This window comes from Manis pentadactyla, chromosome 2, assembly GCF_030020395.1.
Source record: "Manis pentadactyla isolate mManPen7 chromosome 2, mManPen7.hap1, whole genome shotgun sequence".
Taxonomy (NCBI): domain Eukaryota; kingdom Metazoa; phylum Chordata; class Mammalia; order Pholidota; family Manidae; genus Manis; species Manis pentadactyla.
Genome location: NC_080020.1, coordinates 14,426,103 through 14,441,686, shown reverse-complemented (window position 1 = coordinate 14,441,686; position 15,584 = coordinate 14,426,103). Strand labels below are relative to the sequence as shown.

Genomic DNA, 15,584 nt, shown 5'->3' with positions numbered 1-15,584 from the left:
TTAGTTTCTTGGCTGCTGTATTTCCCTCTTTATTTCAGTTTTTAAACTATAATTTGTTGTGTATAATGTTGATATTAATTTTTTCACAGTGCTTGAGGTTGCAAAAAAAAGTCTGATTTCCTTTTCCTCCTTTCAAAAACAATTTAAATGTATTTCAAGACCCTGCTTAGCAAAGCTGACAGAGGCCAGTTTTAGACATTTTAGGGGATCACCATTTGTCTCCCTCTCAAAGAAATACCAATCAGAAGATATCTCTTGCTCTTACTATTTAAAGAAAAATGGCTGCAACAGTATTTCTGGTATTCCATTCCGGCAAAAATAAACAAGCCATATGCTTTGTTGGAAGGAAAGGAAAATGGCACCATTGAATTTGTCCCCTGCCTTTTTTGCCTCCTGTTATCATTTTTTTAGTGGTATTAGGGAGTTTAGTTGTTTTGCTAGTAGTGTGTCATTTTCTGCCTTGTTTCCTTATTACCTGTGACTGAATCCAAGCAAGTTTTGGAGTAAACAGTTCTGTCTTACAGTGATTCTAATATTGATGCCAAGTTGTTCCATTGTTCATGCAAAAGACATGAAATAATGGAAATGTCCCTATTGTGTAATTTTTATGCCTCGAAAGTTGACTTAACCTCTAACTAAGCAAAATTGAATTCATTGTTGTTAGTAATGTTTTTATAGTTATGATTATCAAATAACTTTTTGTTAGAGGCAAAGGTTTATTTGGCCTGTAACAACCCTTAATATGTTTTAATGCAGTTTTACTTATTTAAAGAGTATTAAAATGGCTTTTGCCTGTAACAAGATGTACGTGTTCCTGCTTTTTCCTTCAGAAATCCTCTGTAAACAGCGAAAAACCGCATGATGGACTCTCTAGAATAGGTGGAGGCCTTTATAAACATTCTATTTCCTGAGCCAGAATTGCATCATAGTGTTAGAGAGCTATACCTTCTTCCCCTGCCAAGAAAAGCCATAATGTACTTTCCATTCTTTCATACTCATACAATAAAACATTACAACCCCAACTCTAGTTCTACCTTTTTTGCTGTTTTTCCCCCATTCTATTATTTTCATATAATAGTGCATGAATGTATATGAAAATAATAAACCAAATTTTTCTATGTGCATGAAGGTATAAATAGCCAAAGAAAGAAAAGCAGTAGTTCTCCCCAAAACAGACAGACCAAAAAAAAAAGGAAGAAAACAAAAAAGTTGAAGAAAAATTTACATTATTTAAGATGAGCTTTACCCTAGAAAAATGTCTTCTAGTTTTATAACAAGAAAAATGTGGCCAAAAATAGGTATATTTAATATGTCCTTATGGTATAATTTCTGTCAGAAGCGCAAAGGTCATGGCTCTTCATATAGCAGATCGGGGCATGAACCACTTTGATGCTCTGGTCCCTGTTTTGGTGCAGCCCATGTGGTTCACACGCAGGCGTGCCTGGGTGAGACAGCCACCTGCTGAAAAAACCTTACCAGGGCATTTTGGGTTTGAAGCTCCACAACCCCTTCTCTTACTCAATGAAAAGTTTATTAACTTAGGAGAAAGCAGATATTAGGTATTCTCTCCTAGTAGCTTAACTTTTTTAAATCTAAAAATGTATTTTATGTAAGGAAATGACCCCTTTATATCACTAAAGATAATTTAGTTTCTTTCTCACTTTCTAATTACTATTTCATTTTGAAAAGTGTTTTTTAAAAGAAGCTCATTAAGTACATGGTTTCCTCATTTTTGAAAATCAAATGCATGTGCAGGTACCAAGCACAACTTTTAATAGGCATGAAATAACCATTTTGAGTTCAGTCAAAAACAATTATAAAACTGCCTCTATAACCATATAATGCTTAATTTATTCAGTTCTATGAAGCTTTCTGAAGTGCTGGAAGTAGTCTGCAGGTTCCCATCACTAATAGAGTCAAAGTATCTGACACATGAATTTGAAAAATCTTTATAATAAAAAAATCCTCTGGAGCCCATATTGTAACCTAATTCCTCTTGCCTGTTACTGGTATAAGCTCATCACCCTATTTGTTTTATTTGTAAAATGGGAATAATAATTTATTAAGCACTAAAAGGCAGGGATCTGAATAAAAAGACATTCTGGAATTGTTTCAATTTCTTTTCATTCAACAAATATTTAAATGCTAATCTCTGAACTACGTAAATGTGAGACAGATATGGAGTCTGCCTCAGTAGGGTTTTACAATTTAGTTCTTGCCTGGAATTCTGATGTTACTTTTATAAATATATTATCGATTAGTTTGTGACTTTATTGTTGTATTTCATTCATATAGCAGTTAATTATATTGGCTTAACTGTTTGGCATCAAGACTTCTAGCTGCAGGGAAGCAAACATTACCTTCATTCCTCACTCAGTTTTAAGTAAAAGAACTTTTTTCTTAAGCACAAAGATTTTTAAAAGACCGAAAAGAAATCTAACTCTGAGGCAGATATAATACCCCTTAGAAATACAATCTTATTTCTTAGAAACTATTCATACTGCCACCGCAAGGTGGCAACTTTAATATGTGGATTATTGATTCCTAGAGTACTTTTTCAGTTGGGTACAATAATCTCTCTTTAAAAAACTGATAGAACTAACCTTAACTGTCTAAAACTAAAAGTGCATATGGTAGTGAATAATTTGTGATATAAAAGCAATATAAGGTATATGAATCATGGTCACTTTCTTTAAGTTAGTAGAACATGCAAAGGTAGGTAATATACATGTATTACACAGTTTTCTGGTCTTATCAGCATAATATTACTACATATTTCTATATATATTCACAGACACTTAGATTTGTAAATTAAGTGGTAACTTCGATGTCATGGTATAAAAGCACTTAACATTAGAATCTTGAGTTCCTTGTCACCAGGACACATAGTAGTTTATAATGAATAAAAATTATCCCAAAGTAGTAATACCTAAGCTTACAAACATGGTCATAGATGTTTCTAAACATTACATACTCATAGTCCCAAAAATATTTTAATTAATAATGCAAAACTTAAGTCGACAATTTATTAACACAAAATAATAGAATCTGGCTCCAGTAGATTTATAGAATGAGTTAAACGTCACAAACTACAGAAAACGCACATCTAAAAGTACTCATTTTTTAGCCTGTCACCTGAATTTCATAGACCATGCAATTGCGCGCTGAAGGAACTTCATAGATAACTTTGAGAGCAAGAAGGGAAGTTTGTAATGCACATGGCTTACATAAGAAACAAAATCAAATATTTTTCAGTGTTTTTCTAAATGTGTAAAATGGCTTGAGGCCATCAGAATAAGTCTCAACAAAAGGAACAACCTGCTTTAGCATTACAGTGGAAAAGAGAAAAATAATGTAAACAGTAAAGGAGATGGCCAAAACCTGAAAATTTTTAATCTCTGTCATCTAGTAGGAAACTACTATTAGAAGTAATAATCACCTTAGATGGTCATGTTAGCTAGCCTTTTTTTTTTTTTTTTTTTTAATAATTATTTTTTATTGAAGGGTAGTTGACACACAGTATTACATTACATGAGTTTCAAGTGTACAACACAGTGGTAGAACATTTATATACATAATTCTAGGTTCCAGCTATCACCCTACCAGGCTGTTACAATATCTTGACTATATTCCTTATGCTATACCTTACATCCCGGTTACTAATTTATTTTACCATTGGAAGTCTGTCCTTTTTTTTTTTTTTTTTTTTTTTGTGAGGGCATCTCTCATATTTATTGATCAAATGGTTGTTAACGACAATAAAATTCTGTATAGGGGAGTGAATGCTCAATGCACAATCATTATTCCACCCCAAGCCTAATTTTTGTCAGTCTCCAATCTTCTGAGGCATAACAAACAAGTTTTTACATGTAGAACAAATTCTTACATAATGAATAAGTTACATAGTGAACAGTACAAGGGCAGTCATCACAGAAACTTTCGGTTTTGCTCATGCATTATGAACTATAAACAGTTCAAATATGAATACTCATTTGGTTTTTATACTTGATTTATATGTGGATACCACATTTCTCTCTTTATTATTATTATTTTTAATAAAATGCTGAAGTGGTAGGTAGATACAAGATAAAGGTAGAAAACATAGTTTAGTGTTGTAAGAGAGCACATGTAGATGATCAGGTGTGTGCCTGTAGACTATGTGTTAATCCAAGCTAGACCAGGGCAGTAAAACATCCACGTATGCAGAAGATTTCTCTCAGAACGGGGGGGTGAGGTTCTAAGCCTCACCTCTGTTGATCCCCAATTTCTCACCTGATGGCCCCCCTGCGACTGTGCCTGTCTTAGGTTGTTCCTCCCTTGAGGAATCTTACCCGTCTCTGGCTAACCAGTCATCTTCCGGGGCCATACAGGGAAATGTGAAGTTGGTAAGTGAGAGAGAAGCCTTATTGTTTGAAAAAGTTAGCTTTTTACTTCTTTGCATATTTATGCCCTGTGGCTTCTATGCCCAGCATTTGTCTTGAGGTATCTTTACCACTTGGAAGAATTATGATACTCGGTAAATTTGATATGAGGCACGAATTCTATTTAAGGGTTGTAATTAGGAAGGAAGAAGAAAAGCTATAGAAGTAGCAGGCGGAAGAAAACATGGGAAGATTGATTATTTCTTTGATATATCTTCTTGTAGAGTAACTTCAGCATGTATAGGTTTTAAGCTACTACTTAAATTGCGCACACACATTAACATAATAGGAGTATAGTTACATAACCAAAGCATATCTGTAATTACCAGCCATCTGCAGTGAAACCAAGAAAACCAGTTAGGCACCTTAGGCATTTGTGAAAACTTATCTATGATATGGTGGATATTGTCCAAATGAACTTGAACAGTCTGAGAGAAATCAGACAAATTAAAACAACCCATTCCTGGGGACTGTTCACATGCCATATGTTCTTTTAACAATAAATAGTTTGTAGTTGTAAGACGTTGGAGCGCTACAATTTGCACTTCTCCAAATTCTCGGTTGAGTTCCAACAGTATAGATCCAGTCCAATTTTGTTGTTTTACTGTATGCACAGGCCAGCTTAGATATCTCCTTCCTCATTCCCATGGCAGGTCCAGGAACTGGTGGGATGAGTGCATCTACAGCTGTAGCAGTGCGTGGATCTTTGTTGGGGTTTTTTGATGATCATCTTCTGGCATGAGTCTTCCAGAGGGTGCAGATGTTGGAAGTTCTTTTTCATATCGTATCTTAGTTCATTTTCGGGGTAGCCCAATTGATCCTCTGTATAAACACAAACAGACCCTTTGCCTACACTTTTATATGCCCTTTATACCCTTGTGTAGAACTCGTTGGAGGTTACCACACAGGAACTGCCCTTTTTTTTTTTTTTTTTTTTTTTTTTTGCTATCACTAATCTACACTTACATGACGAATATTATGTTTACTAGGCTCTCCCCTATACCAGGTCTCCCCTATAAACCCCTTTACAGTCACTGTCCATCAGCATAGCAAAATGTTGTAGAATCACTACTTGCCTTCTCTGTATTGTACAGCCCTCCCTTTTCTCCTACCCCCCCCTTGCATGTTAATCTTAATACCCCCCTACTTCTCCCCCCCTTATCCCTCCCTACCCACCCATCCTCCCCAGTCCCTTTCCCTTTGGTACCTGTTAGTCCATTCTTGAGTTCTGTGATTCTGCTGCTGTTTTGTTCCTTCAGTTTTTCCTTTGTTCTTATATTCCACAGATAAGTGAAATCATTTGGTATTTCTCTTTCTCCGCTTGGCTTGTTTCACTGAGCATAATACCCTCCAGCTCCATCCATGTTGCTGCAAATGATTGGATTTGCCCTTTTCTTATAGCTGAGTAGTATTCCATTGTGTATATGTACCACATCTTCTTTATCCATTCATCTATTGATGGACATTTAGGTTGCTTCCAATTCTTGGCTATTGTAAATAGTGCTGCAATAAACATAGGGGTGCATCTGTCTTTCTCAAACTTGATTGCTGCATTCTTAGGGTAAATTCCTAGGAGTGCAATTCCTGGGTCAAATGGTAAGTCTGTTTTGAGCATTTTGATGTACCTCCATACTGCTTTCCACAATGGTTGAACTAACTTACATTCCCACCAGCAGTGTAGGAGGGTTCCCCTTTCTCCACAGCCTCGCCAACATTTGTTGTTGTTTGTCTTTTGGATGGCAGCCATCCTTACTGGTGTGAGGTGATACCTCATTGTAGTTTTAATTTGCATTTCTCTGATAATTAGCGATGTGGAGCATCTTTTCATGTGTGTGTTGGCCATCTGTATTTCTTTTTTGGAGAACTGTCTGTTCAGTTCCTCTGCCCATTTTTTAATTGGGTTATTTGTTTTTTGTTTGTTGAGGCGTGAGAGCTCCTTATATATTCTGGACGTCAAGCCTTTATCGGATGTGTCATTTTCAAATATATTCTCCCATACTGTAGGGATCCTTCTTGTTCTATTGATGGTGTCTTTTGCTGTACAGAAGCTTTTCAGCTTAATATAGTCCCACTTACTCATTTTTGCTGTTGTTTTCCTTGCCCGGGGAGATATGTTCAAGAAGAGGTCACTCATGTTTATGTCTAAGAGGTTTTCGCCTATGTTTTCTTCCAGGAGTTTAATGGTTTCATGGCTTACATTCAGGTCTTTGATCCATTTTGAGTTTACTTTTGTATATGGGGTTAGACAATGGTCCAGTTTCATTCTCCTACATGTAGCTGTCCAGTTTTGCCAGCACCACCTGTTGAAGAGACTGTCATTTCGCCATTGTATGTCCATGGCTCCTTTATCAAATATTAATTGACCATATATGTCTGGGTTAATGTCTGGATTCTCTAGTCTGTTCCATTGGTCTGTGGCTCTGCTCTTGTGCCAGTACCAAATTGTCTTGATTACTATGGCTTTATAGTAGAGCTTGAAGTTGGGGAGTGAGATCCCCCCTACTTTATTCTTCTTTCTCAGGATTGCTTTGGCTATTCGGGGTCTTTGGTGTTTCCATATGAATTTTTGAATTATTTGTTCCAGTTCATTGAAGAATGTTGCTGGTAGTTTCATAGGGATTGCATCAAATCTGTATATTGCTTTGGGCAGGATGGCCATTTTAACGATATTAATTCTTCCTAGCCACGAGCATGGGATGAGTTTCCATCTGTTAGTGTCCCCTTTAATTTCTCTTAAGAGTGACTTGTAGTTTTCAGAGTATAAGTCTTTCACTTCTTTGGTTAGGTTTATTCCTAGGTATTTTATTTTTTTTGATGCAATTGTGAATGGAGTTGTTTTCCTGATTTCTCTCTCTGTTGGTTCATTGTTAGTATATAGGAAAGCCACAGATTTCTGTGTGTTGATTTTGTATCCTGCAACTTTGCTGTATTCCGATATCAGTTCTAGTAGTTTTGGGGTGGAGTCTTTAGGGTTTTTTATGTACAGTATCATGTCATCTGCAAATAGTGACAGTTTAACTTCTTCTTTACCAATCTGGATTCCTTGTATTTCTTTATTTTGTCTGATTGCCGTGGCTAGGACCTCCAGTACTATGTTAAATAACAGTGGAGAGAGTGGGCATCCCTGTCTAGTTCCCGATCTCAGAGGAAATGCTTTCAGCTTCTCGCTGTTCAATATAATGTTGGCTGTGGGTTTATCATAGATGGCCTTTATTATGTTGAGGTACTTGCCCTCTATTCCCATTTTGCTGAGAGTTTTTAACATGAATGGATGTTGAACTTTGTCAAAAGCTTTTTCAGCATCTATTGAGATGATCATGTGGTTTTTGTCTTTCTTTTTGTTGATGTGGTGGATGATGTTGATGGACTTTCGAATGTTGTACCATCCTTGCATCCCTGGAATGAATCCCACTTGGTCATGGTGTATGATCCTTTTGATTTATTTTTGAATTCGGTTTGCTAATATTTTGTTGAGTATTTTTGCATCTACGTTCATCAGGGATATTGGTCTGTAGTTTTCTTTTTTGGTGGGGTCTTTGCCTGGTTTTGGTATTAGGGTGATGTTAGCTTCATAGAATGAGTTTGGGAGTATCCCCTCCTCCTCTATTTTTTGGAAGACTTTAAGGAGAATGGGTATTATGTCTTCCCTGTATGTCTGATAAAATTCTGAGGTAAATCCATCTGGCCCGGGGGTTTTGTTCTTTGGTAGTTTTTTGATTACCTCTTCAATTTCATTGCTGGTAATTGGTCTGTTTAGATTTTCTGTTTCTTCCTGGGTCAATCTTGGAAGGTTATATTTTTCTAGGAAGTTGTCCATTTCTCCTAGGTTTCCCAGCTTGTTAGCATATAGGTTTTCATAGTATTCTCCAATAATTCTTTGCATTTCCGTGGGGTCCGTCGTGATTTTTCCTTTCTCGTTTCTGATACTGTTGATTTGTGTTGACTCTCTTTTCTTCTTAATAAGTCTGGCTAGAGGCTTATCTATTTTGTTTATTTTCTCGAAGAACCAGCTCTTGGTTTCATTGATTTTTGCTATTGTTTTATTCTTCTCAATTTTATTTATTTCTTCTCTGATCTTTATTATGTCCCTCCTTCTGCTGACCTTAGGCCTCATCTGTTCTTCTTTTTCCAATTTCGATAATTGTGACATTAGACCATTCATTTGGGATTGCTCTTCCTTTTTTAAATATGCTTGGATTGCTATATACTTTCCTCTTAAGACTGCTTTTGCTGCGTCCCACAGAAGTTGGGGCTTAGTGTTGTTGTTGTCATTTGTTTCCATATATTGCTGGATCTCCATTTTGATTTGGTCATTGATCCATTGATTATTTAGGAGCGTGTTGTTAAGCCTCCATGTGTTCGTGAGCCTCTTTGCTTTCTTTGTACAGTTTATTTCTAGTTTTATGCCTTTGTGGTCTGAAAAGTTGGTTGGTAGGATTTCAATCTTTTGGAATTTTCTGAGGCTCTTTTTGTGGCCTAGTATGTGGTCTATTCTGGAGAATGTTCCATGTGCACTTGAGAAGAATGTATATCCCGCTGCTTTTGGATGTAGAGTTCTATAGATGTCTATTAGGTCCATCTGCTCTACTGTGTTGTTCAGTGCTTCCGTGTCCTTACTTATTTTCTGCCCAGTGGATCTATCCTTTGGGGTGAGTGGTGTGTTGAAGTCTCCTAGAATGAATGCATTGCAGTCTATATCCCCCTTTAGTTCTGTTAGTATTTGTTTCACATATGCTGGTGCTCCTGTGTTGGGTGCATATATATTTAGAATGGTTATATCCTCTTGTTTGACTGAGCCCTTTATCATTATGTAGTGTCCTTCTTTATCTCTTGTTACTTTCTTTGTTTTGAAGTCTATTTTGTCTGATATTAGTACTGCAACCCCTGCTTTCTTCTCACTGTTGTTTGCTTGAAATATGTTTTTCCATCCCTTGACTTTTAGTCTGTACATGTCTTTGGGTTTGAGGTGAGTTTCTTGTAAGCAGCATATAGATGGGTCTTGCTTTTTTATCCATTCTGTTACTCTGTGTCTTTTGATTGGTGCATTCAACCCATTAACATTTAGGGTGACTATTGAAAGATATGTACTTATTGCCATTGCAGGCTTTAAATTCGTGGTTACCAAAGGTTCAAGGTTAGCCTCTTTAGTATCTTACTGCCTAACTTAGCTCGCTTATTGAGCTGTTATATACACTGTCTGGAGATTCTTTTCTTCTCTCCCTTCTTGTTCCTCCTCCTCGATTCTTCATATGTTGGGTGTTTTGTGCTGTGCTCCTTCTAGGAGTGCTCCCATCTAGAGCAGTCCCTGTAAGATGTTCTGTAGAGGTGGTTTGTGGAAAGCAAATTCCCTCAGCTTTTGTTTGTCTGGGAATTGTTTAATCCCACCGTCATATTTGAATGATAGTCGTGCTGGATACAGTATCCTTGGTTCAAGGCCCTTCTGTTTCATTGTATTAAATATATCATGCCATTCTCTTCTGGCCTGTAGGGTTTCTGTTGAGAAATCTGACGTTAGCCTGATGGGTTTCCCTTTATAGGTGACCTTTTTCTCTCTAGCTGCCTTTAACACTCTTTCCTTGTCCTTGATCTTTGCCATTTTAATTATTATGTGTCTTGGTGTTGCCCTTCTTGGATCCTTTCTGTTGGGGGTTCTGTGTATTTCCGTGGTCTGTTTGATTACTTCCTCCCCCAGTGTGGGGAAGTTTTCAGCAATTATTTCTTCTAAGATACTTTCCATCTCTTTGCCTCTCTCTTCTTCTTCTGGGACCCCTATAATACGGATATTGCTCCTTTTAGATTGGTCACACAGTTCTCTTAATATTGTTTCATTCCTGGAGATCCTTTTGTCTCTCTCTATGTCAGCTTCCATGCGTTCCTGTTCTCTGATTTCAATTCCATCAATGGCCTCTTGCATTCTATCCATTCTGCTTATAAACCCTTCCAGAGTTTGTTTCATTTCTGCGATCTCCTTTCTGGCATCTGTGATCTCCTTCCGAACTTCATCCCATTTCTCTTGCGTATTTCTCTGCATCTCTGTCAGCATGTTTATGATTCTTATTTTGAATTCTTTGTCAGGAAGACTGGTTAGGTCTGTCTCCTTCTCTGGTGTTGTCTCTGTGATCTTTGTCTGCCTGTAGCTTTGCCTTTTCATGGTGATAGGAATAGTCTGCAGAACTGGGACGAGTGACGGCTGGAAGGACTTCCTTTCTTGTTGGTTTGTGGCCCTCCTCTCCTGGGAGAACAGCGGCCTCTAGTGGCTTGTCCTGCGCAGCTGCGCGCAGACAGGGTTTCTGCTTCCTGCCCGGCTGCTATGGAGTTAATCTCCGCTGTTGCTGTGGGCGTGGCCTGGCTCGGGCAGCTACTCCAAAATGGTGGAGTCGCTTTGGAGCAGGAGCTGCTGGGAGGCTATTTATCTCCGTAAGGGGCCTCCCTGCTCCCTGCAGCCCAGGGGTTAGGGTGCCCAGAGATCCCCGGATTCCCTACCTCTGGATTAAGTGTCCTGCCCTGCCCCTTTAAGACTTCCAAAAAGCACCCGCCAAAACAAAACAACGACCACAAAAAAAAAAACAAGAAAAAATATTTTTTTAATTAAAAAAAAAAAAAAATTTTTTTAATTTAAAAAAAAAAAAAAAAGGTGGTCGTTCGTTTTTCTTTATTCTCCGGTGCCAGCCTCAGGCCTCTGCTCACCGGTCTTTCTGCCCTGTTTCCCTAATATTGGGGTCCCTGTCCCTTTAAGACTTCCAAACAGCGCTCGCCAAAACAAAGCAGCAAAAAAGCAAAAAAAAAAAAAAAAAATGGTCGCGCGCTTTTCTTATGTCCTCTGTCGCCCAGCCTCCAGTGCCTGCTCACTGTTCTTGCTGCCCTGTTTTCCCAGTATCGAGGGCCCTACACTCTGGCCCGGATGGCTGGGGCTGGGTGTTCGGCAGCCCTGGGCTCCGTCTCCCTCCCGCTCTGCCTGCTCTTCTCCCGCCGGGAGCTGGGGGGAGGGGCGCTCGGCTCCCGCGGGGCCGGGGCTTGTATCTTACCCCCTTCGCGAGGCGCTGGGTTCTCTCAGGTGCGGATGTGGTCTGGATATTGTCCTGTGTCCTCTGGTCTTTATTCTAGGAAGGGTTGTCTTTGTTATATTTTCATAGATATATGTTGTTTTGGGAGGAGATTTCCGCTGCTCTACTCACGCCGCCATCTTCCGCCCTTGCTCCTTAGCTAGCCTTTTAAATTTGACTGGAAAGTTGTTATCTTAAGGGAACTTTTCAGGGTTCAGAAAGGAGGCTTTCTAAAACACGAATGTCTATTTTTTTAATCAGTAAAAGCAAAAAAGGATGGATTTTAACAGTCACGTGAAGAAAGAAATCATGTTTGGCAAGAATTTATTTAGACAGACAACTAAGATAAAGCAAAGATGGTTATAAGATTTCATATGTTGAAATAGGGTGAGTGAAATTGAAAGGTCTTACAAAGAACTACAATTCTCTGGCTCATTACTTTGGGTTACAGATACTAGCTACATTGCCATATATTTTTAAATAAATGTCTAGTTGTTTGTTTTCTCTTTTAAGTGATTTTTCTTTCTTAGTGAAAATTAAGTTTTACCAAGGAATGTGGGTACAAATAACATTTCTTTTTTGCCATAGGTAAAACTTCAGTCAAGAAGCTGACAAAAAAGGTAAGCAATGTGTGGGGGTATTCTTTTATTTTGGTGTTAGTTTTTGTTTTTTGGTAAGCTGGAAAATGAACTTTAATAAATTAAATTCAAAGATTTTTATATGTGTATTGAAAGGATTTCGAGGATATACTGGGAGGAATCCAAACAGCTCCTTGTGGATCGACCTTTTTTAGAGACCTTGGTGATAAAGGTAATTTTGGTTTGTTGTTAAATTTCTACTTACATGTTTTATTTAACCAAGGTATTACTAATGAAGGAATTTAACCAAGCAATCATGAAGTTTGCAACTTTATATTAGAGGATATACAGTAGAGACTCTACATAGAGAATGTTATAACTCCATGTTCTTTAACAGATGTTACTAAGTTATAATAAAATACTCTAGTAGGAAGTAACTTTCTGAAACTCTTTGAGCAATTACAGGTACAGTATTCAGAGGTTGATTTTAATTAAAGCCTGGGGAGGAGGAATGAGGCAGAGCACCTGAAGTAAGAAGAGAAGGCCTTCAGGAGCACCCGGAGGGACGCTGACGTTTAAGGGAGCGGAAGAGGACGACATGCCCATGAAAGGCACCAGGCAGAGTGGCCAGAGGCAGAGAAAGATCAGGAGAAGGTTATCACAGAAGCCAATAGGAGAAAGTGTTCACGAAAGAGTTACCCAGTATGTATAAATCAATTAAGGAGATTGATTAAGCTGAGGACTGAGAAACGTTCAGTAGATTTAACAGCAAGGAAGTGTTTCGGCCCTTGAGCAAGTGCGATTCGGTGATGATGGGGTCTGAAGCAGAATCACAGAACAACGGAGAAGCGAGTCAAGACATGAGAAGTTAAGTGCAGACCAGCTGAGAAACATGGGTGTGAGCAAAAGTGAGCAGAGAGCAGGAGCTGGTGGAAGCCAAAGGCCAAGGGAATGTGGGCTTACTTTAGATAAAGTGGCTTGAGCATGCCTCTTGCTGATGAGAGGAAGAGGTGGAAATGTTAGAGAAAGGAAGCATGAGTGGGACAAAATCCCAGAAAACGTGAGAGAAGAGACTGTTTTCAGAGCACAGTGGAAGGTGCAGCATTCCACAGGGTGGAGAGCTTTTCTGTGGTGTCTGTAGGAAAGAATGAACCAGTGGGTGTTTAATGCAGATATTTGCAAATTTAACGTCAAGAAGTTAATGCAGGATTTTTGGAAAGCTTTGATTTTATGTGTAAAGTAGGAGGTATGGAGAAAGAAGGTGTCAAGTTGTTTCTGTGATGAGGAAAGAGAACTGACCAGAGAAACATAAAAAAATTGCTGGGTAGCTTACAAGATGGAAGATAATGTCAGTCATAAAAGAACAGAGTCACCAGTCAGGGCGGTTGTGTGGTGGTGGCTCTGCAGGACACCTGTGGGGAGAGGAATGGGGACAGTTGCACTGGGGTTAGGATTTTGCCAGGCACATGGTTGGACGAAGAGTTGTGGGCTAGGGAGTTAAGAATATTGAGGGCAAGAGAGGTTTAAGCAATGAGTCCTGGAGTGTAAGCAAGACAACAGAGAGGAAAGGTAACGAAGAGAGATGAAAAGAAGAAGTGCAGCGGTCCCAAGAGAGCCACCGGCGAGGGTGAGAAACGGGTGTGCAAGGGGTCCGAGAGCACAAAAGAACTTACAACCATAGAGCAGGTGTCTGAATTTGTAATTTCAGGGATGAAGCAGGTCCAGGTGACTTCAGGGTTCTGGGTGTGGTCATGGAACTAGGAGGCTAAAGCAGAAGTGGGTGGCCAAGTTAATGCAGTGAGGTTTCCAGGGATCTAAGAGAGAGTATTGTCATATGCGTGTTGGAATCACTAGGATGATGACTGAGTAGAGAAAGTCACTGAAACAGGTACTAAAGTCTTCAGTGACTGAAAATAAAAATAGAGAAGTTTGGTAGAGGACCACTAAGAAGAGAAACATAGTTTCTGGCTACAGGGCTTTAGCTTCAAAGGAAAGAGATTTTTACAAGAGTTTAGAAGAGAGAAAGTCTGGAATTGGCACTAAAGTAGAAAAAGAAGAGTAATCTCCATTTGAAAAGGGGGGCACCAGGACCCTTTGTGAACAACCAGGTTTCAGCTAAGGCGAGACTAAGCATACAATGAATAAATTAAAGGTGTTACCATGAAATGGGAATTTCAGAGACGTAATAGAAAAGCCTGGGCAGAAGCAGCGGAGTGGGAGATGGTGAAGGCAGGAAAGAGGAAGCACAGACCAGCCTACAAGCATGTAAGAAGAGTGGCTGCTGAGGACAGCTGGAGGTAAGCCGGAGAGAGGAGCAGAGCGTGAGTCATATACAGCTTTGTGGGACTTCGTAGAGGATTGCTACCTGACCCTGAGAACAGTGGATTGCCGCTGAAAAGTCTTGACAAGAAAGTGACAGATCAAATTAGAAAAAATAGTCTGGCAGCAGGGTGGTGAATGGATTGAGGAAGGGGGCAAAAGAGGAAACAAGTAGGAGGTTCTGCAGTATCAGCAGGGGATCCTCGGGTGGAGCAGAGGTAGTGGAAATGGAGGGAAGAATATAAACATAATAATAGGTATTTTGGTGATACTTGGTGATAAAATTGATAGGACTTAGTGACTAATTGGATGTAAGAGGGCTGGAAAGAAAAGGATTCATGTTTTGCCCAGATTCCTGGTTTGAGCAACTAGGTGAACAATGGTGCCATTCACCGAGACGCGTGGGACGTAGGAGGACTAAGCTTGGAGGGGACGGAGTCCAGCTGAGGACATAGTGAGTTCAGATTTTAGAACTGTCGTCATTTAAAAAGCACGTGGAGCTATGGTTGCAGGTTCCATTGTGCAGCAAGCAGGTGTACAGTGAGGAGAGAAGGGGCCCTGGGGCGGAGCTTCTCATTCTGAGCGTCACACGAAAGAGAAGGAATCCTTGGAGAGGCTGGGGAAGGAGAGGTCAGGCAGGCCCCCTCCCCGGGGGTGGCCTTATCAGTGCTGTAAGTGCTTCCAAAATACTGTACAAGCAGAACGGCATTAACAGCTACAGACATTTACTGCAGGCTTCCTGTGCCTCGAGTGCTGCCCTGAGCCCTCTGCATGTGTTCGTGCCTTTGACCCACACAACAATCCTGTGAGGAAGGTCTTCTTTCCTGTCTCCTTTTATAGATGAGTAACTAGGCACCAAAGGTTAACTAAGCTTCCCAAGGTTATCTACGGGTAGTAAATAAATAATTCATAAATATCTCTTAGTTTTACCGTCATCCCTCTTCAAGCCAAATCTCACTTTAGTGAATGTCACTTGAATGTATTTAAATATGCTCGTACAAATAGGTAGAGGACCTCTACTGATCCTTTTGATATAAGGACCAGTCTATGACAAGTATAGAAAAAAATGTTCACCTGAAGTTGCTGATGAATTAACAGATAATATTCTTTCCTTTTGTCTGAAGAAGGAATTGAAGGATTAAGTTCAAGTGTAATTCTAGATCACTGGTTCATAATCCTTTTGTTGAATCACAGACAAGTTTTTATAGCTAGCTAAAAAAAGA

General features: G+C 39.3%; 1 protein-coding gene across 1 annotated transcript in view; it reads left to right on the top strand.

The window, feature by feature from the left end:
• The window catches only part of MICU2 (mitochondrial calcium uptake 2), a 148,769-nt gene that overhangs the window by 56,134 nt on the left and 77,051 nt on the right, over window positions 1-15,584 (top strand). The window contains exons 3-4 of the mRNA XM_036925502.2: window positions 12,053-12,084; window positions 12,199-12,274. Coding sequence (XP_036781397.2) covers window positions 12,053-12,084; window positions 12,199-12,274 — 108 coding nt within the window. The remainder of the gene's footprint in view (window positions 1-12,052; window positions 12,085-12,198; window positions 12,275-15,584) is intronic.